This window comes from Oncorhynchus tshawytscha, linkage group LG31 (assembly GCF_018296145.1).
Source record: "Oncorhynchus tshawytscha isolate Ot180627B linkage group LG31, Otsh_v2.0, whole genome shotgun sequence".
Taxonomy (NCBI): Eukaryota; Metazoa; Chordata; class Actinopteri; order Salmoniformes; family Salmonidae; genus Oncorhynchus; species Oncorhynchus tshawytscha.
This window is the reverse complement of record NC_056459.1, coordinates 25,675,500-25,700,900: the sequence shown is the minus strand read 5'-3', so window position 1 is coordinate 25,700,900 and position 25,401 is coordinate 25,675,500. Positions and strand designations below refer to the sequence as shown.

At 44.4% G+C, this 25,401-nt stretch overlaps 1 protein-coding gene across 5 annotated transcripts in view; it reads left to right on the top strand.

The window, feature by feature from the left end:
• The first annotated feature begins 2,487 nt into the window (after positions 1 to 2,487).
• Positions 2,488 to 25,401, top strand: part of LOC112234312 (cyclic AMP-responsive element-binding protein 5) — a 37,864-nt gene continuing 14,950 nt past the window's right edge. For 2 of the 5 annotated variants that reach the window (XM_042310257.1, XM_042310262.1), the window contains exons 1-7: positions 2,488 to 2,759; positions 9,584 to 9,650; positions 9,928 to 10,018; positions 12,242 to 12,351; positions 13,239 to 13,429; positions 22,803 to 22,932; positions 23,315 to 23,395. In XM_042310257.1, coding sequence (XP_042166191.1) covers positions 9,591 to 9,650; positions 9,928 to 10,018; positions 12,242 to 12,351; positions 13,239 to 13,429; positions 22,803 to 22,932; positions 23,315 to 23,395 — 663 coding nt within the window. In that variant the 5' untranslated portion in view covers positions 2,488 to 2,759; positions 9,584 to 9,590. Of the gene's footprint in view, positions 2,760 to 2,836; positions 3,216 to 9,551; positions 9,651 to 9,927; positions 10,019 to 12,241; positions 12,352 to 13,238; positions 13,430 to 22,802; positions 22,933 to 23,314; positions 23,396 to 25,401 lie in introns of those variants that run through there. The other 3 variants (XM_042310258.1, XM_042310261.1, XM_042310260.1) reach the window with 3 other exon arrangements.

Sequence of the window (25,401 nt, the reverse complement as noted above, 5' to 3'; positions counted from 1 at the left end):
AGCTGTGGCTCTAACGGCAGTCGTGGCTGTGTCCCGAATGGCACCATATTCAACGGCAGCCCTAAGGATCCTGGTCAAAAGTAGTGCACTATAAAGAGAATAGGGTGCCATTTGGGATTGAACCAGTGTCTGCTCTCAGCCATCCGCGGAGTCTCACTGTCTGCCTGAATACAGTTATTACAGCAAGAGAACTATTTCTCTTCTCCCTCTTCTCTCTCTCTATTTTTGTATTTCTTTACTCTGTCTGTCATTGCCTTTCTCGTTCTCTCCATCTCTTGTTCTGTGTATCTTGGTCTCTCTCACTCTGAGTCATGTACGAACGTGCACAATCACACACACACACAATGTTTTCTTGACCTGCCCACAGAGTGACATGGACGCCCACAGCTAGCTTGACATGTCAGTGTGTGTAATTTGACGTGAACACACCCCTCCTGAACACAACAGAATCTCAGTGATTCAGTTCCATATGAGGAAGAGCAGCTCCAGAATGCGGCCCTGTGCCGTAATCACTACTTCCTGTTTTCATGGTTGCCTGGTAACCACTAGGCCTATTAGTATATCTGATGTTGGTTGGAGGTGAGTCACAGGGTTTAGTTTGGTTTTACACTTTGCCAACATCAACCACACAACCATATTAATAAAGCCTCTCAGAGTAGCAGTGTTGATCTAAGATCAGTTTTGCCTTTTAGATCACAATGAATAAGATTGCATGGACTGGGATGAACTGATCCTAGATCAGCACTCATATGAGAAATGTTACAAATACATGTCCAAATCACACAGTCTAACGGCCATTGGTGAAAGAAGGTGAGGACCAAGGTGCAGCGTGGTACGTGTTTGTCATTTTAATGGTAAAGCTGAACACTATAAAACAAGCAACCGAAACAGCTCCGTCAGGTGCAAAACACACTAAACAGAAAATAACCACCCACACCACACAGGTGGGAAAAGGCTACCTAAGTATGGTTCTCAATCAGAGACAACGATAGACAGCTGCCTCTGATTGAGAACCACACCCGGCCAAACAACACAGAAATCCAAAACATAGAAAATGAAGATAAAATGCCCACACTAGTCACACCCTGGCCTAACCAAAATAGATAATAAAAGCCTCTCTATGGCCAGGGCGTGACACAGTCTCTACAGCCTCTGCAGGACATGTAGATATAGGCCTGGCCAAATATGGCATATTAATAAAAATAAAAAAGTTAGAGGTTCAACAGAAATTAATTGCTAATTTCTCTGTTGACTATTTCCAGACAAGACTCTTTTTTGCCGGAAAAGGCATGTTGCACTTGCAACAGAAACATGGTCAACTTAGTGCCAATGATCTAGAGATACAGCCTCACAGGAAGCAGAATGAAGACTGAAAGAGCCCTTTGACAACTGCATGGCACTGTTTATATGTGAGCTACCATAGTAATAATGAATTAGCTTCAGAAGTTTCATTACAAAAAACATGGACAAGGTAGCCAAATTTGACCACGCAACAGTAAGCCTATAGACATTAAGTGAAATCATTTTAGTCGATAGTAAGAACAACTTTCACTCAGTCACTGCATAACATCATAAACTGTCCCCTGCACTCCTCCATCAGACACAAGACGTCATCCCGTCACCGGCCCATATTTTATAGGCAATCTGAGGCAGCATTACACCTCCTAACGGACTACTGGTGTCAACGTTTCAGTGTGCCATGAGTGGCTCAAGACCTGGTCTGAAATTCTCCCTGGTACCGGTGTTGTGCCGAAAATCTCTCCCCTGACAGAATCCCCCCGCCCCCCTTTCGCGTTCTCCATTGCTGGGACTTGTTTGCTAGTTGAGATTTCCTTCACTCCTTTGTCAGTTTAGCCTACATTTCACTGATCTCGTCATCTCTCCCATGTCTTATTCGACTAGTATTTTTGAAAGTGTAAGGATAATAATTCAGCCATAGCTGTTCTAAAATGTTTATTATTGCTTTTACTCCCTCCTCTATGTCAGCCCAACACACATACATTAATTATTCATTTCGGTTGCCTATCCGAAGTTTGAAGTTTGTTCTTTGGAAAGTATTTGACTCTGGTGTGTGTCACAGAAAGTTTTTGACTCTAGCCACAAAATTAAAACAGAAATTATTTGACTCTAGCCACAAAATTAAGGAAATTAGAAGGGGGGGAGAGATTTTCGACACAACACCAGCAACGTTTATTTTGTTTGAGACACGTGGTCCTGTAGCCTGCTTTACCACTGGGCTCAGGAATCAATGTGGATTCGTGTTTATTGACATAAAAAGTCATTACGGAATCTCGAAAGTAACTCGAAATACAATATCATACTCATTCACTTAGCCTCCAGTAAATCAACACATTCTGCCCAGAGGTATAACCCACGCTGGGACGTCCTGTACAGCTCTGCTGCAAAATCTAGTGACAGACAGACATCCCCCTCACTCCTCCCCTCTGTCCCAAGTTCTGTCTGGCGTCCGGTCCCGCGCACCCAGGCAGCTGTTGAAGGCGGCTGCGGTTCGAGCGAGATGCCAGCCTACCGTAGACTATACGCACGGCATACACTTCTAGTTCCACTGTCCCGAGTCCCGGTAGTAGTAAACCCCGCCCATCCAAAGCGGGACCGCAATGATTTAGAAGTTCAGGAATCCCACGTGACGTCACCTTAGGGGTGATGTAATGCTTCTGTAAATAGAATGTATTGTAATCCTGCCTCAGTCCAACGTGGTTCCTCTCAACCCAGTGCCGCTTGTCCGCTCCACTTGTTAGGTAAGTTTATCACAACTGACTTCTATAGCCCACAACTGTACGGCTCGATTGAAAACAACTTTTAGGCTTGCTCGAAGTCAGCGTTTGATAGATGTTGTGATATATTTGTATTTTGCTTGTGTAAAGTTTAGTGTGTGCAGTGCTGGTCCCGCTTTGGTTCATCAGGCTGCTGCATGTCTATTTGGGTGGTATGACCGCACTCCCCAACCTTGTAGGCTTGTTTATGAGGTGGTCTGGTTGATCCATAACGCGGATCATGTTATTTACAGTAGAGTGGACTGAAGGTTATCAGATGATCTGTATGTGAAGTAGCAGCTTACCCGGGTTGACCTGAGTTGATTGAGGACTTGGTTAGACAGCCTACAGAAAGGGGGGAAGTTGGAAGTTGATTGTTTCGGAAACAACTGCCGAAGTGTTTACGCACGACCAGCTGAAGTTGGACAATCGAACTGACAGGTGTGTGTGTGTGTGTGTGATGCTGAGTGTGCGCACTGAGTGACCTGTTCACCGTTATTGTTTTTAGCCTACTGTTCCTTTGCATAAGTGCTGAAATTAACCATCGTTTAGCCCTAAACTCTTGTTAAACAAAAACAATGCTAATGTTTGAGTTTGTGTCGTCATCCCACCATGGTATTTGCGATCTTCATTGTTGAGCATGACGTCATGTTGCTTGAGGTCTCCCGCGGAGATGTGTTGACTGTGCGTTGCTATTGGAAAAACTCATAGGCAAGAAAGATTTGCAGAAACAATTTGAGGGGAAGGCTACTCATAGCTTCAATATCACTATCGAATTTGTAGTACAATTTCAGTGAGTAACCTAGTCAAAAATAGTATTCAGATGTATATTTCAGAAGTTGTAGTGATGATGATGATGCTGCTGCTGCTGATGATGATAGGGTGGGTGATTCTTTTTTAGCAGTGACACACACAAACACACACAAATATATGCACGCACCTATGAAGTCACCTCTCCGCACATGTGGAGCAGGGGCGGAATATGGTGACTGCTTCAGAGCAGGTTTTAACCTGCCCGGAGCTGTTCCCCAGCACACTGTTCCCTGCCTCTACCAGCACACTGTTCCCTCCCTCTACCAGCACACTGTTCCTTCCCTCTACCAGCACACTGTTCCTTCCCTCTACCAGCACACTGTTCCCTCCTTCTACCAGCACACTGTTCCCTCCTTCTACCAGCACACTGATCCCTCCCTCTACCAGCACACTGTTCCCTCCTTCTACCAGCACACTGATCCCTCCTTCTACCAGCACACTGATCCCTCCCTCTACCAGCACACTGATCCCTCCCTCTACTAGCACACTGATCCCTCCCTCTACCAGCACACTGATCCCTCCCTCTACCAGCACACTGTTCCCTCCCTCTACCAGCACACTGATCCCTCCCTCTACCAGCACACTGATCCCTCCCTCTACCAGCACACAGATCCCTCCCTCTACCAGCTCTCTCTCTCTCTCTCTCTCTCTCTCTCTCTCTTTCTCTCTCTTTCCTCTCTCTCTCTCTTCTCTTTCTCTCTCTCTCTCTCCACCTCTTTCCCCTCTCTCTCCCTCTCTCCACCTCTTTCCTCTCTCTCTCTCCACCTATTTCCCCTCTCTCTCTCTCTCTCTCTCTCTCTCTCTCTCCACCTCTTTCCTATCTCTCTCCCTCTCTCCACCTCTTTCCTCTCTCTCTCTCTCTCTCTTTCTCTCTCTCTCTCTCTCTCTCTCTCTCTCTCTCTCTCTCTCTCTCTCTCTCTCCTCCTGTGCTCTAATCCTGTGCCTCTCTTCCCCTCCTCTCACTGTCGCTCACCTTTTACATCTCTCTTTACCCCTCCTCCTCTTTTCTCTCCTCTCTGTCATAACCTTAACATCAGTATCCACTTACAGTGTGAGTGTGTCCGTATATTCCCTCTCCCCTTCAACCTAAACAGATCCCCACTCTCTCTCAGGTGAAACCTGCCTAAGTGGAGTGTGAAGCATCATGTGTGGGTACCTTTCTTATCTCTTTATAAAGTTAACTGGAAAAGCCTTCTCAGAGGACTCTTCCGGGTAAGAACCAAAACACTTTCACGTTTTATTGAAGCGTTGTAGTTGCTTCTCACTGTAACCAGTACCTGAAATCTGGTTCAGGGGTGTTTACAAACTCTACAGGACCAAGTTCGTCCACATGTATTGATCACATTTTTATTAATACGGTAGAACTTTGTTCTGAAGCTGTATCCGTACCCATTGGATGCAGTGATCACAATATAGTGGCTATATCCAGGAAAGCCACATTTCCAAAAGCTGGGCCTAAAATAGTGTATAAGACATCAGCCAAAAGATGTTGCTGTGACTCTTATGTGGATGAGGTTAAAAATATTTGTTGGTGTGATGTGATTCATTAGGAGCATCCAGGCACTGCATTTGATGAATTCATGAAATTGCTTCTTCCAATTAATGATAAAATGATTGTTAGAACTGTCAAGGCTCCATGGATTGATGAGGAATAAAACAACTGTATGGTTGAAAGAGATGGATCACAAGGAGTGGCTAATAAATCTGGCAGCACATCTTACTGGCTGACTTACTGCAAATTGAGAAATTGTGTGACTAAACACAACAAAAAGAAGAAGAAACTGTATTACGAAGCCAAGATCAATGATATTAAGTATGATTGTCACGATCTTCCTCCTCTTCTGAAGAGGAGAGGCGAGAAGGATCAGAGGACCAAAATGCAGTGTGGTATGTGTTCATTATGAATGTTTAATTAAAGAAAGAACTGAATACAAAAACAATAAACACCGTGAAGCTATCATAAGGACTGTGCTGACACAAGCAACTAACATAGACAATCACCCACAAACACACAGTGAAACCCAGGCTACCTAAGTATGATTCTCAATCAGAGACAACTAATGACACCTGCCTCTGATTGAGAACCATACTAGGCCGAAACATAGAAATACCCAAATCATAGAAAAACAATCATAGACTGCCCACCCCAACTCACGCCCTGACCATACTAAATAATGACAAAACAAAGGAAATAAAGGTCAGAACGTGACAATGATGGAGTACTTTAAATGAAATTATGGGCAGAAATACAAATTCAACTCTGTCTTTCATGGAATGAGATGGCTTATTCATCACAAAAAACATTTGATGTTGCCAATTATTTTAGTTATTACTTCAATGGCAAAGTGGGTAAACTTAGGCAGGAAATGCCAACAATGAACAGTGAGCCATCATATTCATACATTAAAAAAACGAATTATGAAAGAAAAGCATTGCAAGTTTGAGTTTTGTAAAGTTAGTGAGGGAAAGTGTGACAAACCTTCTGGCATTGACAATTTACATGGAAAGCTACTGAGGATGGTAGCTGACTCTATAGCCACTCCTATCTGTCATATCTTCAATCTGAGCCTAGAGGAAAGTCTTTGTCCTCAGGCCTGGAGGGAAGCCAAAGTCATTCCGCTACCCAAGAGTCATAAAGCGGCCTTTACTGGTTCTAACAGCAGAGCTACCAGCTTGCTGCCAGCTCTTAGCAAACTGTTGGAAAACATTGTGTTAGACCAAATACATTGCTATTTCTCTGTAAACAAATTAACAACAGACTTTCAGCATGCTTATAGAGAAGGGCACTCAACAAGTACTGCACTGACACAAATGACGGATGATTGGTTGAAAGAAATTGATAATAAGAAGATTGTGGGAGCTGTACTTTTAGATTTCAATGCAGCCTTTGATATTATTGACCATAACCTATTGTTGACAAAACACATGTGTTATGGCTTTTAAACCTCTGCCATATTGTGGATTCAGAGCTATCTATCTAATAGAACTCAAAATGTTTTCTTTACTGAAAGCTTCTCTAATGTCAAACATATAGAGCGTGGTGTACCACAGGGAAGCTCTCTATGCCCTCTAGTCTTTTTATTTTTTCTACCAATGACCTGCCACGGGCATTAAACAAAGCATGTGTGTCCATGTATGCTGATGATTCAACCAAATACGCATTGGCAACCACAGCTAATGAAGTCCCTGAAACCCTTAACAAAGTGTTGCAATCTGTTTTGGAATGGGTAGCCAGTAATAAACTGGTTCTAAACATCTCTAAAACTAAGAGCATTGTATTTGGTACAAATCATTCCCTAAATTCTAGACCTCAGCTGAATCTGGTAATGAATGGTGTGGCTGTTGAACAAGTTGAGGAGACTAAATGACTTGGCATTACCTTAGATTAAACTTTTATGGTCAAAACATATAGATTCAATAGTTGTAAATATGTGGAGAGGTCTGCCCGCAAAAAAAGAGATGCTCTGCTTTTTTGACACCACGCTCCAAAACCTGCAGGCTATTTCTACTATTGTCTTATCTTGATTCTTGTCCAGTCGTGTGGTCGAGTACTGCAAGGAAAGACCTAATTAAGCTGCAGCTGGCCTAGAACAGAGCAGTACGTCTTGCTGTTCATTGTAATCAGAGGGCTGATATAAATACTATGCATGCCAGTCTCTCTTGGCTAAGAGTTTAGGAGAGACTGACTGCATCACTGTGTTGAAATCCCAAATTGTTTGCATAGTCAACTTACACACAGCTCTGACACACACACTTACCCCACCAGACATGCCACCATGGGTCTTTTCACAGTCCCCAAATCCAGAACAAATTCAAGAAAGCATACAATATTATTTAGAGCCATTATTGCATGGAACTTTGTTCCATCTCATATTGCTCAAATGAACAGCAAACCTGGTTTAAAAAAACAGATAAAGCAACACCTCACAGTACAACGCCTCTCCCATATTTGACCAAGATAGTTTGTGTGTATGTACTGATATGTAGACTACGTGTGCCTTTACAAAAAAAATGTATGTAGTTCTGTCCATGAGCTGTTCTTGTCTATTAATGTTCTGTATTATGTCATGTTTCATGTTTTGTGTTGGACTCCAGGAAGAGTAGCTGCTGCTTTTGCAACAGCTAATAGGGATCCTAATAAAATACCAATAGCAAATACCAAGGAGTTTACCAACCAACCAACCCAGCTCTCCTCATAAGACCACATAAGACCTCATAAAATCCAGGCATCAGCTCTCCTGAAAGTCTTTTTGTCCTGACTCTGACATACACGCTCTGGATGTGTTCCAAATGGCACCCTATTCTCTATACAGTATAGTGCACTACTTTTGACCAAAGCCACATAGGGTGCCATTCGGGACACACCCTCTTTCTGACACGGCTGTGAGGAATGCCTTGGGTGACAGAGTTCACTAGGTCCTGGTCTCTGTGGAAAATGAAGAGCTAGCACTTCTAATAGTTCATAATTACCCCCCATCAACCCCCCCCTCCATCTTCATTTCACTGCTGCAGTAAGGGTCAGCTGGGGGTTGGCTTGAACCCTCTCTCTCAAGTCTCAATGCTTTCTCTCTCTCAAGTTTCAAATCTCAATGCGTTTTTTTTCTTCAGGAATGGAATTTATGGAGTTTTTCTCTTCCACCTAACAAAGGGAATCACAGCCAAGGCCTACGCTACAGATGCAGTCAAATATATTGGCACCCTTGCACTTTACAATGGAGCGCAATGGATCAGAATTTTCTGTTTTCTCTTTCAAAACTGGTTGAATGGCTTTTTTTTAACCCTGTAGGCCCTTGCAACTTAACACAGGTGAGATAAATTACAATTGCCGAGAATCATTTGCCTCCAACCAAATTCATTAGAATTTTGAATAATTTGTTCCAGGTCATTTTTGGCATTGAAGTGAAAAATCTCCATTTCAGTTAAAATAATTTTTTTGTGGTCCTGTACAGTTGTCAATCAAACAAATACAAGTTTAAACATCGATTGTTTTTTCAATTTTAACTTATTTTAGAAGGAATAGTGAATCGTGCAAGGGTGCCAATAGATTTGACCACATCTGTATACTTAAGCTTAAACCATCTTAAGTGAAGATTGTGTCTGGGGTAAGAGTTTCATTCAGGGAGAATCAGTTAAGTGAATATTCTGCCTGAGGTAAGAGTTTCATTCAGGCAGATCAGTTAAGTCAGGATTCTGCCTGAGGTAAGTTTCATTCAGGCAGATCAGTTAAGTCAGGATTCTGCCTGAGGTAAGAGTTTAATTCAGGGAGAATCAGGTAAGTGAAGATTCTGCCTGAGGTAAGAGTTTCATTCAGGCAGATCAGTTAAGTCAGGATTCTGCCTGAGGTCACATTGAACAGTGAGCCATCATATTCATACATTACATTCATACACTTCTGGATCATTTTCCCTGACATAAGGTTCCGTCCCAAAATGTAAACGTAAAATGCTGACTGTAGGTTTGTCTCTCCTCTTGTCTCTCTGACTGTAGATTTGTCTCTCCTCTGGTCTCTCTGACTGTCGGTTTGTCTCTCCTCTGGTCTCTCTGACTGTAGGTTTGTCTCTCCTCTGGTCTCTCTGACTGTAGGTTTGTCTCTCCTCTGGTCTCTCTGACTGTAGGTTGGTCTCTCCTGTTGTCTCTCTGACTGTAGGTTTGTCTCTCCTCTGGCCTCTCTGACTGTAGGTTTGTCTATTCTCTGGTCTCTCTGACTGTAGGTCGGTCTCTACTGACTGTAGGTTTGTCTCTCCTCTGGTCTCTCTGACTGTAGGTTTGTCTCTTCTCTGGTCTCTCTGACTGTATGTTTGTCTCTCCTCTGGCCTCTCTGACTGTAGGTTAGTCTCTTCTCTGGTCTCTCTGACTGTAGGTTTGTAGATTTGTTTCTCCTCTGGTCTCTCTGACTGTAGGTTTGTCTCTCCTCTGGTCTCTCTGACTGTAGGTTTGTCTCTCCTCTTGTCTCTCTGACTGTAGGTTTGTCTCTCCTCTGGTCTCTCTGACTGTAGGTTTGCAATGGAGATGAATGATGAACAGGACCGGCCCTATGGATGCAGCACTCCTGGCTGCTCACAGGTCAGTGTCTGTGTGTGTGTGTGTGTGTGTGTGTGTGTGTGTGTGTGTGTGTGTGTGTGTGTGTGTGTGTGTGTGTGTGTGTGTGTGTGTGTGTGTGTGTACTTGTGCGTGTGTGTGACCGTGTACCTCTAGTAAAGAATCCCCTCACCACATGATGATTTGATATCTAATATCTGATTTCACCGTTATAAAGATTTTATAAATCATGCCATTTTATGAATTATTACATAAATCAATGTGAGCATGCTAAGTTGAGCTCTCTCTTCGCCACATACAGCGGTTCCAAACAGAAGACCACCTGATGATCCACAGACACAAGCATGAGATGACCCTCAAGTTCTCCTCCATCAAGACTGATCCCCTCGCAGGTGACAATAACATTTATAGACAGCATAGAGAGGACATTAGCTTTGTAATGGTGATTATTTCTATTCCATTTAAACTGCGGTACGCCACTGCCTCCACTACCATAGAATTTAGTGTCCCCTGTTTTCACACTCTTTTCCCCCTTTCTGTCTCAATATCTGTCTCAATTTCTGTCTCAATATCTGTCTCAATTTCTGTCTCAATATCTGTCTCAATATCTGTCTCAATAGCTGTCTCAATATCTGTCTCAATATCTGTCTCAATAGCTGTCTCAATATCTGTCTCAATTTCTGTCTCAATATCTGTCTCAATATCTGTCTCAATTTCTGTCTCAATTTCTGTCTCAATATCTGTCTCAATTTCTGTCTCAATTTCTGTCTCAATATCTGTCTCAATTTCTGTCTCAATATCTGTCTCAATAGCTGTCTCAATATCTGTCTCAATTTCTGTCTCAATTTCTGTCTCAATTTCTGTCTCAATTTCTCACCCTCTTTTTTTTCTCTTTCTCTGTTCGTGTTTTGCCCTTATTAACTTATTACCTAGAGTTCTTTATTTGTTTCACTAATGTTCTCAGTCTGTCAGGTTTTCTTAGTGTCTGACGGGTCGCTCTGAACTTATGACAATATTTATTTTCCCTTCTGTCCTGTGGAATACGAGTCTCCTTATCAGCTTTATACCTCCCCCTCCCTCCTCCCTCCCTTCCCCATTCATGCCCCCTTCACCTCTCTGACAGACTATCTGTCACTCAAGCTTAGTGTTGTCTGGTTCTGTTGTGTCTACGTCGGGCCTAGGAGAGACCAAAAAATGCTGCCCCCCCATAAAACTAGAATAGTCCAAGTAAGCAAAATGATGTTAAAAAGACGTGTCAAATACATATTTTCCAGACATTGAAGTTAAATTCAATTTAGTTTCTGGATGAAAGGTGAAAATACGTATTTTCCTGAAATGTAAAATACTTATTTTCCGGACATTGAAAAATACTTATTTTCTGGACATTGAAATTAGGTTAATTTTTGGTTCTGAATTCAAGTTTAAATCAAAGCTGGTCCAGACCGGACACCGTCTATGATTGGTTCAGATTTAGTCCGGAGCGGACCAAAAACAGATGTCCGTGGATGTGGAAATCAAAGCACCAAAAAAAGACGTCCAAAAGGCATCGATGATGGTCCGTGTTTACTGATGTGTGTGTTGCCTGAAATGTAATTTTATGAATGCCCATCTATGTGGTAAACCTACCATTTGTAAAACACCCCCCCAAAAAAAATATTATTTATGTGAGATCATTTTTTTGACGGAACATTGGTGGAGTGCCGCAGCGATGCATCTCTCCAACAGCACCCTGGTGAGGCACGCTGGGAATGGACAAGCTAAATATTTTGCGCCCCCACCTTTGACAAAAGTGTGTGAGAACAGGGGACACTAAATTCTATGGTAGTGGAGGCAGCTAAAAATCCCATATGCCACTGGTTGAGAGAAATTGTCATTGTTTAGGGGCCGGCAGTGTTGTGTGTATGTGTGTGTATGAGCACTCGTATGCGTGTGTGTGTGTGTGTGTGTGTGTGTGTGTGTGTGTGTGTGTGTGTGTGTGTGTGTGTGTGTGTGTGTGTGTGTGGGTGTGTGTGTGTGTGTGTGTGACCTCTCTTCAGTGGTTGATGAAGCACTGAGCACTGGTGGCCAAGGCTCAGCCTCAGAAAAAAACACTCGATCCTATCAGTCTGTTACCACGGCAACTGCTCTCTGTCTGGGTTTTAACAGCTCTGTTGACCTTTGACCCCAACAGTCGGGTTCTCTCCTGCAGGGGCATGTAAACACTCAGTCCTCCTGGAGGAAATCTTCTGTCAAAACAAAGGATTGCTGAGCCTGTGACTGTTGACTGCTGACCTTGTGACCTTTCAACCCTGATAGTTTAGACTACAATGGAGAGATGCAGTCAGACTGATCTTATCCCCTTCCCCAATCCGAACCTTAACCATTAGTGGGGAAGATGCAAAAGTGACCCAAGATCAGCAGCTAGGGACAGGCTACACTAAGCAGGTTGAACATAGTTGTAGTGATGTTGAAACCATGCTAGCTGTATGCTGTCGGAGATGCTGGTTTATATCTGTCTCTGCAGTCACCAAAACCTCTCTGTGCACTCTGATATAGGCTATAGTAATATCATGGTTGTTATGATATCTGTTTGATGCTTAATGTCTGTTTTCTCTCTCTGTGCTGTGTGTGATCAGACCAGACCCCAACGCCGACCCGTTTCCTGCGTAACTGTGAGGAGGTGGATCTCTTCAATGAGATCGAACAGGAGTTCTGCCAGGCACAGGAGGAGCAGAACAACAAACAGGTCAGATGCAAAAAACAACAGTTCTCATGATCCTCAGACGTATACAGCAAGCGGAGGAAACTTGAACTACGAAAGTATAATTTATCATGACAATATTCACTGTACTACCACATTGAGCCAACACAGTAGACAGCATACTGGTAGCATTGCATGCTAGGTTTCTAGGCTCTCGTATGAAAATAGCAAATGGAACAGACAAACAAATAGGAGACCTTCACCAGGTTAGTAGGTATTTTGATTGACAGGTCTGGGAGGTATATTGATTGACAGGTCTGGCAGGTATTTTGATTGACAGGTCTGGCAGGTATTTTGATTGACAGGTCTGGCAGGTATATTGATTGACAGGTCTGGCAGGTATATTGATTGATAGGTCTGGAAGGTATTGTGATTGACAGATCTAGCAGGTATTTTGATTGACATGTCTTGCATATATTTTGATTGACAGATCTGGCAGGTAAGGATTTTGTCTGACAGGGAAGTATTTGAGTGACAGGTGAGTGTGAGGAAGAGTCAGATAGACAGACAGACAGACTTGTTTAGATGTTTGAGCAGGAAACAAACACCAGGCGATCACATTCTCGGCATGGTAAGCAGCCAGGCAGACTGTAAAACAACTGACAGACACTCACTCACACACACACGAACACGCACGTACACACACACACACACACACACACACACACACACACACACACACACACACACACACACACACACACACACACACACACACACACACACACACTATGCCACAGACCCACAACACACACACACAATGCCACACACTCCAAGATGTAAAATGTTATGTAGAAGTGTGTATTTATTCAAACAACAAAAACAGAATACATATTATAACTGGTCTCCTCTCCCTCTTCTCTGTCCTCTAGACTCAGAATCTCCCTCAGAATGGATCATCATGTGCCAATCAGCCCCAGGCACAGCCCCACTCCCAACACCAACCACCGCCCCATGGTGGTATGAGGGGTCTAAGCTGCAGCATGGCTGGCCAACAAGCACTGCCCTCTGCCCAGTCCAACTCAGTCATCACCCAGGCCCCCTCCATGCTCACACACTCAGGGTAAATACACAGAGACAAAGATTGACACAAACACACACACAAACAAACACACACACACACACACACACAAACAAACAAACAAACAAACACACACAAAAACAAACAGATTTTCTTTCTCATCTCTTCATCATTACTTCCACCTGCTTCCTGTCTCTCTCTCTCTCTCTCTCTCTCTCTCTGTTCTCTCCCCTTCCCTCCCTCCCTCCCTGTACCTCTCTCCCCCTCTGCTGTGTAACCATCACTTGTTCTGTCTGGAGCTGGCTGTCATTCCCCAGACAGTCTCCTTCATTAGGCCTTTATGAATGAGAGAGAGAGAGGTGGAGAGGGAGATGAGAGAGGGGAAGGTGGTGTGGTAACATGGCTGTGGTTATCACACGGCAGAACAGGGAGATTAGGCATGACTCGGTCTTTCCTCTCAACTCCTGACATCTGGTCCTGCTTTCTAGAACCTGTCACACATACAGTTATTAACTAAATAAAGGTCAAATTAAACATTTAAACATTCAAATCAATGTACTAACTAGAGATAAAGGTAGCTGTTAAGGTACATGTTATCTGTTGTGCGTGAGGAAGAGAGTTGAATTGTCTAGTCATTCCATGTGCTGGACAGATGGTATGTTATCGATATCGTATAACAAACCTTGATGAACTCTTACGTCACTCCTCTGGCCAATCGGTGACATTCATTGATCAATTCAGAATCTACGTTTCAGATCCTGTAGATACTGCTGCTAGAGGTCTATTTCAGAACCTGTAGACACTGCTACTAGAGGCCTATTTCAGATCCTGTAGACACTGCTGCTAGAGGCCTATTTCAGATCCTGTAGGCACTGCTGCTAGAGGCCTATTTCAGATCCTGTAGATACTGCTGCTAGAGGCCTATTTCAGATCCTGTAGACACTGCTGCTAGAGGTCTATTTCAGATCCTGTAGACACTGCTGCTAGAGGCCTATTTCAGATCCTGTAGACACTGCTGCTAGAGGTCTATTTCAGATCCTGTAGACACTGCTGCTAGAGGTCTATTTCAGATCCTGTAGACACTGCTGCTAGAGGCCTATTTCAGATCCTGTAGACACTGCTGCTAGAGGTCTATTTCAGATCCTGTAGACTCTGCTGCTTATAGGTCTATTTCAGATCCTGTAGACTCTGCTGCTAGAGGTCTATTTCAGATCCTTCAGATCCTGTAGACACTGCTGCTAGAGGCCTATTTCAGATCCTGTAGACTCTGCTGCTATAGGTCTATTTCAGATCCTGTAGACTCTGCTCTCGAGGTCTATTTCGAGGTCTATTTCAGATCCTGTAGACTCTGCTGCTCGATCCTGTAGACACTGCTGGTCTATTTCAGATCCTGTAGACACTGCTGCTAGAGGTCTATTTCAGATCCTGTAGACTCTGCTGCTATAGGTCTATTTCAGATCCTGTAGACACTGCTGCTATAGGTCTATTTCAGATCCTGTAGACACTGCTGCTAGAGGTCTATTTCAGAACCTGTACACACTGCTACTAGAGGCCTATTTCAGATCCTGTAGACACTGCTGCTAGAGGTCTATTTCAGAACCTGTAGACACTGCTGTAGGGAGGTCTATTTCAGATCCTGTAGACTCTGCTACTAGAGGCCTATTTCAGATCCTGTAGACACTGCTGCTAGAGGCCTATTTCAGATCCTGTAGGCACTGCTGCTAGAGGCCTATTTCAGATCCTGTAGATACTGCTGCTAGAGGCCTATTTCAGATCCTGTAGATACTGCTGCTAGAGGCCTATTTCAGATCCTGTAGGCACTGCTGCTAGAGGCCTATTTCAGATCCTGTAGACACTGCTACTAGAGGCCTATTTCAGATCCTGTAGACACTGCTGCTAGAGGCCTATTTCAGATCCTGTAGGCACTGCTGCTAGAGGCCTATTTCAGATCCTGTAGACTCTGCTGCTATAGGTCTATTTCAGATCCTGTAGACTCTGCTGCTATAGGTCTATTTCAGATCCTGTAGACACTGCTGCTAGAGGTCTATTTCAGATCCTGTAGACACTGCTGCTAGAGGTCTATTTCAGATCCTGTAGACACTGCTGCTAGAGGTCTATTTCAGATCCTGTAGACACTGCTGCTAGAGGCCTATTTCAGATCCTGTAGACACTGCTGCTAGAGGTCTATTTCAGATCCTGTAGACACTGCTGCTAGAGGTCTATTTCAGATCCTGTAGACACTGCTGCTAGAGGCCTATTTCAGATCCTGTAGACACTGCTGCTAGAGGTCTATTTCAGATCCTGTAGACTCTGCTGCTTATAGGTCTATTTCAGATCCTGTAGACTCTGCTGCTAGAGGTCTATTTCAGATCCTGTAGACACTGCTGCTAGAGGCCTATTTCAGATCCTGTAGACTCTGCTGCTATAGGTCTATTTCAGATCCTGTAGACTCTGCTGCTCGAGGTCTATTTCAGATCCTGTAGACTGCTGCTCGAGGTCTATTTCAGATCCTGTAGACACTGCTGCTAGAGGTCTATTTCAGATCCTGTAGACACTGCTGCTAGAGGTCTATTTCAGATCCTGTAGACTCTGCTGCTATAGGTCTATTTCAGATCCTGTAGACACTGCTGCTAGAGGTCTATTTCAGATCCTGTAGACACTGCTGCTAGAGGCCTATTTCAGATCCTGTAGACACTGCTGCTAGAGGTCTATTTCAGATCCTGTAGACTCTGCTGCTATAGGTCTATTTCAGATCCTGTAGACACTGCTGCTATAGGCCTATTTCAGATCTTGTAGACTCTGCTGCTAGAGATCTATTTCAGATCCTGTAGACTCTGCTGCTAGAGGCCTATTTCAGATCCTGTAGACACTGCTGCTAGAGGCCTATTTCAGATCCTGTAGACACTGCTGCTAGAGGCCTATTTCAGATCCTGTAGACTGCTGCTCGAGGTCTATTTCAGATCCTGTAGACTCTGCTGCTCGAGGTCTATTTCAGATCCTGTAGACACTGCTGCTAGAGGTCTATTTCAGATCCTGTAGACACTGCTGCTAGAGGTCTATTTCAGATCCTGTAGACACTGCTGCTAGAGGTCTATTTCAGATCCTGTAGACACTGCTGCTAGAGGCCTATTTCAGATCCTGTAGGCACTGCTGCTAGAGGCCTATTTCAGATCCTGTAGACTCTGCTGCTATAGGTCTATTTCAGATCCTGTAGACTCTGCTGCTATAGGTCTATTTCAGATCCTGTAGACACTGCTGCTAGAGGTCTATTTCAGATCCTGTAGACACTGCTGCTGCTGCTAGAGGTCTATTTCAGATCCTGTAGACTCTGCTGCTAGAGGTCTATTTCAGATCCTGTAGACACTGCTGCTAGAGGCCTATTTCAGATCCTGTAGACTCTGCTGCTATAGGTCTATTTCAGATCCTGTAGACTCTGCTGCTCGAGGTCTATTTCAGATCCTGTAGACTCTGCTGCTCGAGGTCTATTTCAGATCCTGTAGACACTGCTGCTAGAGGTCTATTTCAGATCCTGTAGACTCTGCTGCTCGAGGTCTATTTCAGATCCTGTAGACTCTGCTGCTAGAGGCCTATTTCAGATCCTGTAGACACTGCTGCTAGAGGTCTATTTCAGATCCTGTAGACACTGCTGCTAGAGGTCTATTTCAGATCCTGTAGACACTGCTGCTAGAGGCCTATTTCAGATCCTGTAGACACTGCTGATAGAGGCCTATTTCTTTTGGTCTGGGCCCATACACGTTCAGAATAAAAAGGTGCTATCTATAACCTAAAGAGTTCTACATGGAACCCAAAATGGTTTTACATGGAACAAAAAAAGGGTTATACTTGGAATCAAAAGAGTTCTACCTAGAACCAACAAGAGTTCTTTAAAGCCTTTTAGGTTCTAGATAGCACCAAAAAGGGTTCTCCTATGGGGACTGCCGAATAACCCTTTTGGAACCCTTTTTTTCTAAGAGTACAGGGCTCTGGTCAAACATAGTGCACTATATAGGGAAGATGGTGTCATTTGGGACACACCCTAGAGATTCAGAAGTTCTTCATAAGAGTTAGAGTAAGTTATAGCACAACACAGCATAATGCAGTCCAGTTGTTTACAGCATAGTACAGTCTAGTTGACTACAGCATAGTACAGTCCAGTTGATTACATTATAGTACAGTACAGTTGAGTAGTACAGTCTAGTTGAGTAGTACAGTCTAGTTGAGTAGTACAGTCTAGTTGATTACAGCATAGTACAGTCCAGTTGAGTAGTACAGCCCAGTTGAGTAGTACAGTACAGTTGAGTAGTACAGTCTAGTTGAGTAGTACAGTCTAGTTGAGTAGTACAGTCCAGTTGATTACAGCATAGTACAGTCCAGTTGAGTAGTACAGTCTAGTTGAGTACTACAGTCTAGTTGAGTAGTACAGTCCAGTTGAGTAGTACAGTCTAGTTGAGTAGTACAGTCCAGTTGATTACAGCATAGTACAGTCCAGTTGATTACAGCATAGTACAGTCCAGTTGAGTAGTACAGTCTAGTTGAGTAGTACAGTCCAGTTGAGTAGTACAGTCCAGTTGAGTAGTACAGTCCAGTTGATTACAGCATAGTACAGTCCAGTTGAGTAGTACAGTCTAGTTGAGTAGTACAGTCCAGTTGAGTAGTACAGTCCAGTTGAGTAGTACAGTCCAGTTGATTACAGCATAGTACAGTACAGTTGAGTAGTACAGTCCAGTTGAGTAGTACAGTCCAGTTGATTACAGCATAGTACAGTACAGTTGAGTAGTACAGTCCAGTTGATTACTGCATAGTACTTCCTAGTAGAGTACATTGAGTAAGGAAGGGAAGAGACCATGTCACATGGCCTGTTGAAGTCAGACAACGTGTTCCTCTGTAGCTCAGGCCAAGCTCGCTGTCGTGATGATGTGATCCGTGTTGGATTCTGGGGATCCGACTGTTTCTCCCTGTGTTTACCACTGGTTTCCATGATGACTGAGTGTCTGGCTGTTGGCCCAGGTGGTTACGTTAGGAGGCGTGGTATGGTTTGCGCCCCTTTACATTTTTTGGGGGTACGTTTCATTCGTTGCTTGCTACAGAGTCAGTGGTGACATCACCAATGATGACTTCAGCGTAGCGAGGGAGGCCCACGCAGTCTGATTGGCTGAGGGCCAAAACCATTACATCATCACATCGCAACCTGGCCCCTTTTGTGGCACATGTCTCTCCTTACGCTCAATCTATTACTTTCCCCCTCTCTTTTCTTTCCCCCTCTCTTTTCTTCCCCCTCTCTTTTCTTTCCCCCTCTCTTTTCTTCCCCCTCCTTTTTCCCATCTCTTTTCTTTCCCCCTCTTTTCTTTCCCCATCTCTTTTCTTTCCCCCTCTCTTTTCTTCCCCCTCTCTTTTCTTTTCCCCTCTCTTTTCTTTCCCCTCTCTTTTCTTTCCCCCTCTCTTTCCTTTCCCCTCCCTTTTTCCCATCTCTTTTCTTCCCCCTCTCTTTTCTTTCCCCCTTATCTTTTCTTTCCCCTTTTCTTCTTTTCTTTCAACCTCTCTTTTCTTCCCCCTCTCTTTTCTTCCCCCTCTCTTTTCTTTCCCCCTCTCTTTTCTTTCCCCCTCTCTTTTCTTCCCCCTCTCTTTTCTTTTCCCCTCTCTTTTCTTTTCCCCTCTCTTTTCTTCCCTCTCTCTTTTCTTTCCCCCTCTCTTTTCTTTCCCCCTCTCTTTTCTTTTCCCCCTCTTTTCTTTCCCTTATCTTTTCTTTCCCTTCTCTTTTCTTTCCCCCTCTCTTTTCTTTCCCCTCCCTTTTTTCCCATCTCTTTTCTTTCCCCCTCTCTTTCTTCCCCCTCTCTTTTCTTTCCCCCTCTCTTTTCTTCCCCCTCTCTTTTCTTTTCCCCTCTCTTTTCTTTCCCCCTCTCTTTTTTTCCCCCTCTCTTTTCTTTCCCCCTCTCTTTTCTTTCCCCTCCCTTTTTTTTCCCCATCTCTTTTCTTTCCCCCTCTCTTTTCTTCCCCCTCTCTTTTCTTTCCCTTATCTTTTCTTTCCCCCTCTCTTTTCTTTCCCTTCTCTTTTCTTTCCCCCTCTCTTTTCTTCCCCCCTCTTTTCTTCCCCCTCTCTTTTCTTCCCCCTCTCTTTTTCTTTCCCCCTCTCTTTTCTTTCCCCCTCTCTTTTCTTTCCCTTCTCTTTCTTTCCCCCTCTCTTTTTTTTCCCTTCTCTGTTCTTTCCCCCTCTCTTTTCTTTCCCTTCTCTTTTCTTTCCCCCTCTCTTTTCTTTCCCTTCTCTTTTCTTTCCCCCTCTCTTTTCTTTCTTTTCTTCCCTTCTCTTTTCTTTCCCCCTCTCTTTTCTTTCCCTTCTCTTTTCTTTCCCCTCTCTTTTCTTTCCCCCCTCTCTTTTCTTTCCCCCTCTCTTTTCTTTCCCCCTCTCTTTTCTTTCCCCCTCTTTTCTTTCCCCTCTCTTTCTTCTTTTTTCTTTCCCCCTCTCTTTTCTTCCCCTCTTTTCTTTCCTTCTCTGTTCTTTCCCCCTCTTTTTTTTTCCCATCTCTTTTCTTTCCCCCTCTCTTTTCTTTCCCTTCTCTTTTCTTTCCCCCTCTCTTTCCTTTTTTTCTTTCCCCCTCTCTTTTCTTTCCCTTCTCTTTTCTTTACCCCTCTCTTTTTCCCCCTCTCTTTTTCTTTCCCCTCTCTTTTCTTTCCCCCTATTTTCTTTCCCCCTCTTTTTCTTTCCCCCTCTCTTTTCTTTCCCCCTCTCTTTTCTTTCCCCCTCTCTTTTCTTCCCCCTCCCCCCATCTCTTTTCTTTCCCCCTCTCTTTTCTTTCCCCCTCTCTTTTCTTTCCCCCTCTCTTTTCTTTCCCTCCCTTTTTTCCCCATCTCTTTTCTTTCCCCCTCTCTTTTCTTCCCCCTCTCTTTTCTTTCCCTTATCTTTTCTTTCCCCATCTCTTTTCTTTCCCCCTCTTTTTCTTCCCCTCTCTTTTCTTTCCCCTATCTTTTCTTTCCCCCTCTCTTTTCTTCCCCCTCTTTTTCTTTTCCCCTCTCTTTTCTTCCCCCTCTTTTTCTTTCCCTCTCTTTTCTTCCCCCTCTCTTTTCTTTCCCCCTCTCTTTTCTTTCCCCTCTCTTTTCTTTCCCCCTCTCTTTTCTTTCCCCCTCTCTTTTTTCTTTCCCTTCTCTTTCTTTCCCCTCTCTTTTCTTTCCCTTCTCTTTTCTTTCCCTTCTCTTTTCTTTCCCTTATCTTTTCTTTACCCCTCTCTTTTCTTTCCCCCTCTCTTTTCTTTCCCTTATATTTTCTTTACCCCTCTATTTTCTTTCCCATCTATTTTCTTTCCCCCTCTTTTCTTTCCCATCTATTTTCTTTCCCCATCTCTTTTCTTTCCCTTCTCTTTTCTTTCCCTTATCTTTTCTTTACCCCTCTCTTTTCTTTCCCCCTCTCTTTTCTTTCCCTTATATTTTCTTTCCCCCTCTATTTTCTTTCCCCCTCTATTTTCTTTTTTCCCCCCTCTCTTTTCTTTCCCATCTATTTTCTTTCCCCATCTCTTTTCTTTCCCTTCTCTTTTCTTTCCCTTATCTTTTCTTTACCCCTCTCTTTTCTTTCCCCCTCTCTTTTCTTTCCCTTATATTTTCTTTCCCCCTCTATTTTCTTTCCCCCTCTCTTTTCTTTCCCATCTATTTTCTTTCCCCATCTCTTTTCTTTTTTTTCTTTCCCTTCTTTTCTTTCCCTTATCTTTTCTTTACCCCTCTCTTTTCTTTCCCCCTCTCTTTTCTTTCCCTTATATTTTCTTTACCCCTCTATTTTCTTTCCCATCTATTTTCTTTCCCCCTCTCTTTTCTTTCCCATCTATTTTCTTTCCCCATCTCTTTTCTTTCCCTTCTCTTTTCTTTACCCCTCTCTTTTCTTTACCCCTCTCTTTTCTTTCCCTTATATTTTATTTACCCCTCTATTTTCTTTCCCATCTATTTTCTTTCCCCCTCTCTTTTCTTTCCCTTCTCTTTTCTTTCCCCCTCTCTTTTCTTCCCCCTCTCTTTTCTTCCCCCTCCCTTTTTCCCATCTCTTTTCTTTCCCCCTCTCTTTTCTTCCCCCTCTCTTTTCTTTCCCCCTCTCTTTTCTTCCCCCTCTCTCTTTTCTTTTCCCCTCTCTTTTCTTTCCCCCTCTCTTTTCTTCCCCCTCTCTTTTCTTTCCCCCTCTCTTTTCTTTCCCCTCCCTTTTTTTCCCCATCTCTTTTCTTTCCCCCTCTTTTTCTTCCCCCTCTCTTTTCTTTCCCTTATCTTTTCTTTCCCCATCTCTTTTCTTTCCCCCTCTCTTTTCTTCCCCCTCTCTTTTCTTTCCCTTATCTTTTCTTTCCCCCTCTCTTTTCTTCCCCCTCTCTTTTCTTCCCCCTCTTTCTTTCTTCCCCCTCTCTTTTCTTCCCCCTCTCTTTTTCTTTCCCCCTCTCTTTTCTTTCCCCTCTCTTTTCTTTCCCCCTCTCTTTTCTTTCCCCCTCTCTTTTCTTTCCCTTCTCTTTCTTTCCCATCTCTTTTCTTTCCCTTCTCTTTTCTTTCCCTTCTCTTTTCTTTCCCTTATCTTTTCTTTACCCCTCTCTTTTCTTTCCCCCTCTCTTTTCTTTCCCTTATATTTTCTTTCCCCCTCTATTTTCTTTCCCCCTCTTTTTCTTTCCCATCTATTTTCTTTCCCCATCTCTTTTCTTTCCCTTATCTTTTCTTTACCCCTCTCCTTTCTTTCCCCCTCTTTTTCTTTCACTTATATTTTCTTTACCCCTCTATTTTCTTTCCCATCTATTTTCTTTCCCCCTCTCTTTTCTTTCCCATCTATTTTCTTTCCCCATCTCTTTTCTTTCCCTTCTCTTTTCTTTCCCTTCTCTTTTCTTTACCCCTCTCTTTTCTTTACCCCTCTCTTTTCTTTCCCTTATATTTTCTTTACCCCTCTATTTTCTTTCCCATCTATTTTCTTTCCCCATCTCTTTTCTTTCCCTTCTCTTTTCTTTCCCCCTCTATTTTCTTTCCCCCTCTCTTTTCTTTCCTCCTCTCTTTTCTTTTCCCCTCTCTTTTCTTTACTCCTATACTTTCCATCTTTCTCTGTCTCTACGTAACTCTTTCACTCTTTCATTGAACCTCCATCTCTCTTTCTATGGCTTTATCTCACCATACTTTCCATCTCTTTCTATGGCTTTATCTCACCATACTTTCCATCTCTTTCTATGGCTTTATCTCACCATACTTTCCATCTCTTTCTATGGCTTTATCTCACCATACTTTCCATCTCTTTCTGAGCTTTCATTGAAGGTTCTTCCTTTACTTTTCAATCTCTTTCTCCTCTCAGTCTCTCTATAAACCCCTCTATCTATCACTCTCCCCCATTTCTCTCTCTTTATTCGGTCCCTGATCTGAGACCAGTGTAGAAGCTTGTTACTGAGGTTCACTGATATCTGACTCCTATTTCTCCTGATCTCAGACCAGTCCCTGGGCCCCTCTCCTCCCTACTGCACCTGAGGAACAACAGACAGAGACAGCCCCTGGCTGCCTCTATGCCTGGCACTCTGCCAGACCCAGACATGCAGGGAGCATCTGCCCAGCACATGTCTGTGAGTACATACAACTTTACTTACACTGTCCTTCTTTTCCATAATGGGCCTATAGCCTTGCTTGAGAAATACCCATTGCTTGTTAGATTGGTATTACCACGTCCTAATATTATATTGTTATTATCTAATAATTGAAGAATACCCCGTTTGGAGTATTTCTCAAACTTTGGGCCGACCGTGTTTCTAATTTATGCTTTTCTCTTTGATCCAGAACCTGAGAAAAGTTTTTCATGGATGTGCGCATTTCACCCTTTAACATTATTATCTTGTAATTACCTCCTTGTTTCTTCGGATCGGATTGAAACAGGCGGGCATTTACCGGCTGCACATATTTCAATACATGTTTCCAAGGTTGAATTGTCATTGTTTTTTTGTTCCTCAGATGGAAAGACAGATGTCTATGGGATCCAGTATGATGAGCATCCAAGGCCCCCTCCACAACACTTCCTGCTCTTCGCCTCAGGTACCGACCAATCAGAATACATTTTCATGGTACCCACCAATCAGAAGGCTCTCTCATGTTTTATATAATGTTCATGTTTCTACATGGGTCTCTATGGTGACAGAGATTAAAGGAGCTGTTATAAAGACTCTATTTCTTCAAATAAAATATGTAGGCTACTCACCATGCACACTCTCTCTCTCTCTCTCTCTCTCTCTCTCTCTGGGAACCCATTGTAACGGTTTTCTAGTGGTGATGAAAGAGAGTCGGACCAAACTGCAGCGTGTCGATTGCGATCCATGTTTAATATACCAAAGAAACACGAACTTACAAAAACAATAAACGAAACCGAAACAGCCTATCTGGTGCAAACTAACAACGAGTACACATAGGACACTAAGGACAATCACCCACGACAAACTCAAAGAATATGGCTGCCTAAATATGGTTCCCAATCAGAGACAACGATAAGCACCTGCCTCTGATTGAGAACCACTCCAGACAGCCATAGACCTTGCTAGACAACCCACTAAGCTACAATCCCAATACCACCACCAAAACCCCAAGACAAACACACCACAATTACAAAAACCCCATGCCACACCCTGGCCTGACCAAATACATAAAAATAAACACAAAATACTTTGACCAGGGCGTGACAGAACCCCCTAAGGTGCGGACTCCCGAACGCACCTCAAAACAATAGGGAGGGTCCGGGTGGGCGTCTGTCCATGGTGGCGGCTCCGGCGCGGGACGTGGACCCCACTCCTTTAATGTCTTAGTCCCCTCTCCCTTCGTCCCTGGATAGTCCACCCTCGCCGCCGACCATGGCCTAGTAGTCCTCACCCAGAACCCCACTGGACTGAGGAACAGATCGGGACTGAAGGACAGCTCGGGACCGAGGCAGCTCGGGACTGAGGGAAGCTCGGGAGTGAGAGAAAGCTCAGGAGTGAGAGAAAGCTCAGGAGTGAGAGGAAGCTCAGGAGTGAGAGGAAGCTCAGGAGTGAGAGGAAGCTCAGGAGTGAGAGGAAGCTCAGGCAGGTAGATAGATCTACCAGCTCCTGGCTGGCTGGTGGTTTCAGCAGATCCTGGCTGACTGGCAGATCCTGGCTGACTGGCAGATCTGGAAGAGTCTGGTTGACTGGCAGATCTGGAAGAGTCTGGTTGACTGGCAGATCTGGAAGAGTCTGGTTGACTGGCAGATCTGGAAGAGTCTGGTTGACTGGCAGATCTGGAAGAGTCTGGTTGACTGGCAGATCTGGAAGAGTCTGGCTGACTGGCAGATCTGGAAGAGTCTGGCTGACTGGCAGATCTGGAAGAGTCTGGCAGACTGGCGATGCTGGGCAGACCGGCGGCGCCGGGCAGACTGGCGGCGCCCGGGCAGACTGGCGGCGCCGGGCAGACTGGCGACGCTGGGCAGACTGGCGGTGCTGGGCAGACTGGCGGTGCTGGGCAGACTGACGACGCTGGGCAGACTGACGACGCTGGGCAGACTGGCGGTGCTGGGCAGACTGGCGATGCTGGGCAGACTGGCGATGCTGGGCAGACTGGCGATGCTGGGCAGACTGGCGATGCTGGGCAGACTGATGACGATGCTGGGCAGACTGGCGATGCTGGGCAGACTGGGGGCACTGGCGGCGCTGGGCAGACTGGCGGCACTAGCTGCTCCATATAGGCTGACAGCTCTGGCGGCTTCTTACAGACTGACCGCTCTGGCGGCTCCGTGCTGACTGGCAGCTCCTTGCAGACTGGCAGCTCCTTACAGACTGACAGCTCCGTGCAGACTGACAGCTCCGTGCAGACTGACAGCTCCGTGCAGACTGGCTGCTCCATGCAGACTGGCTGCTCCATGCAGACTGACAGCTCTGGCTGCTTCATGCAGACTGACAGCTCTGGCTGCTCCATGCGGACTGACAGCTCTGGCTGCTCCATGTAGACTGACTGCTTCATGCAGACTGGCAGCTCGGGCTGCTTCCTGTAGACTGACAGCTCTGGCTCCTCCATGCAGACTGACAGCTCTGACTGCT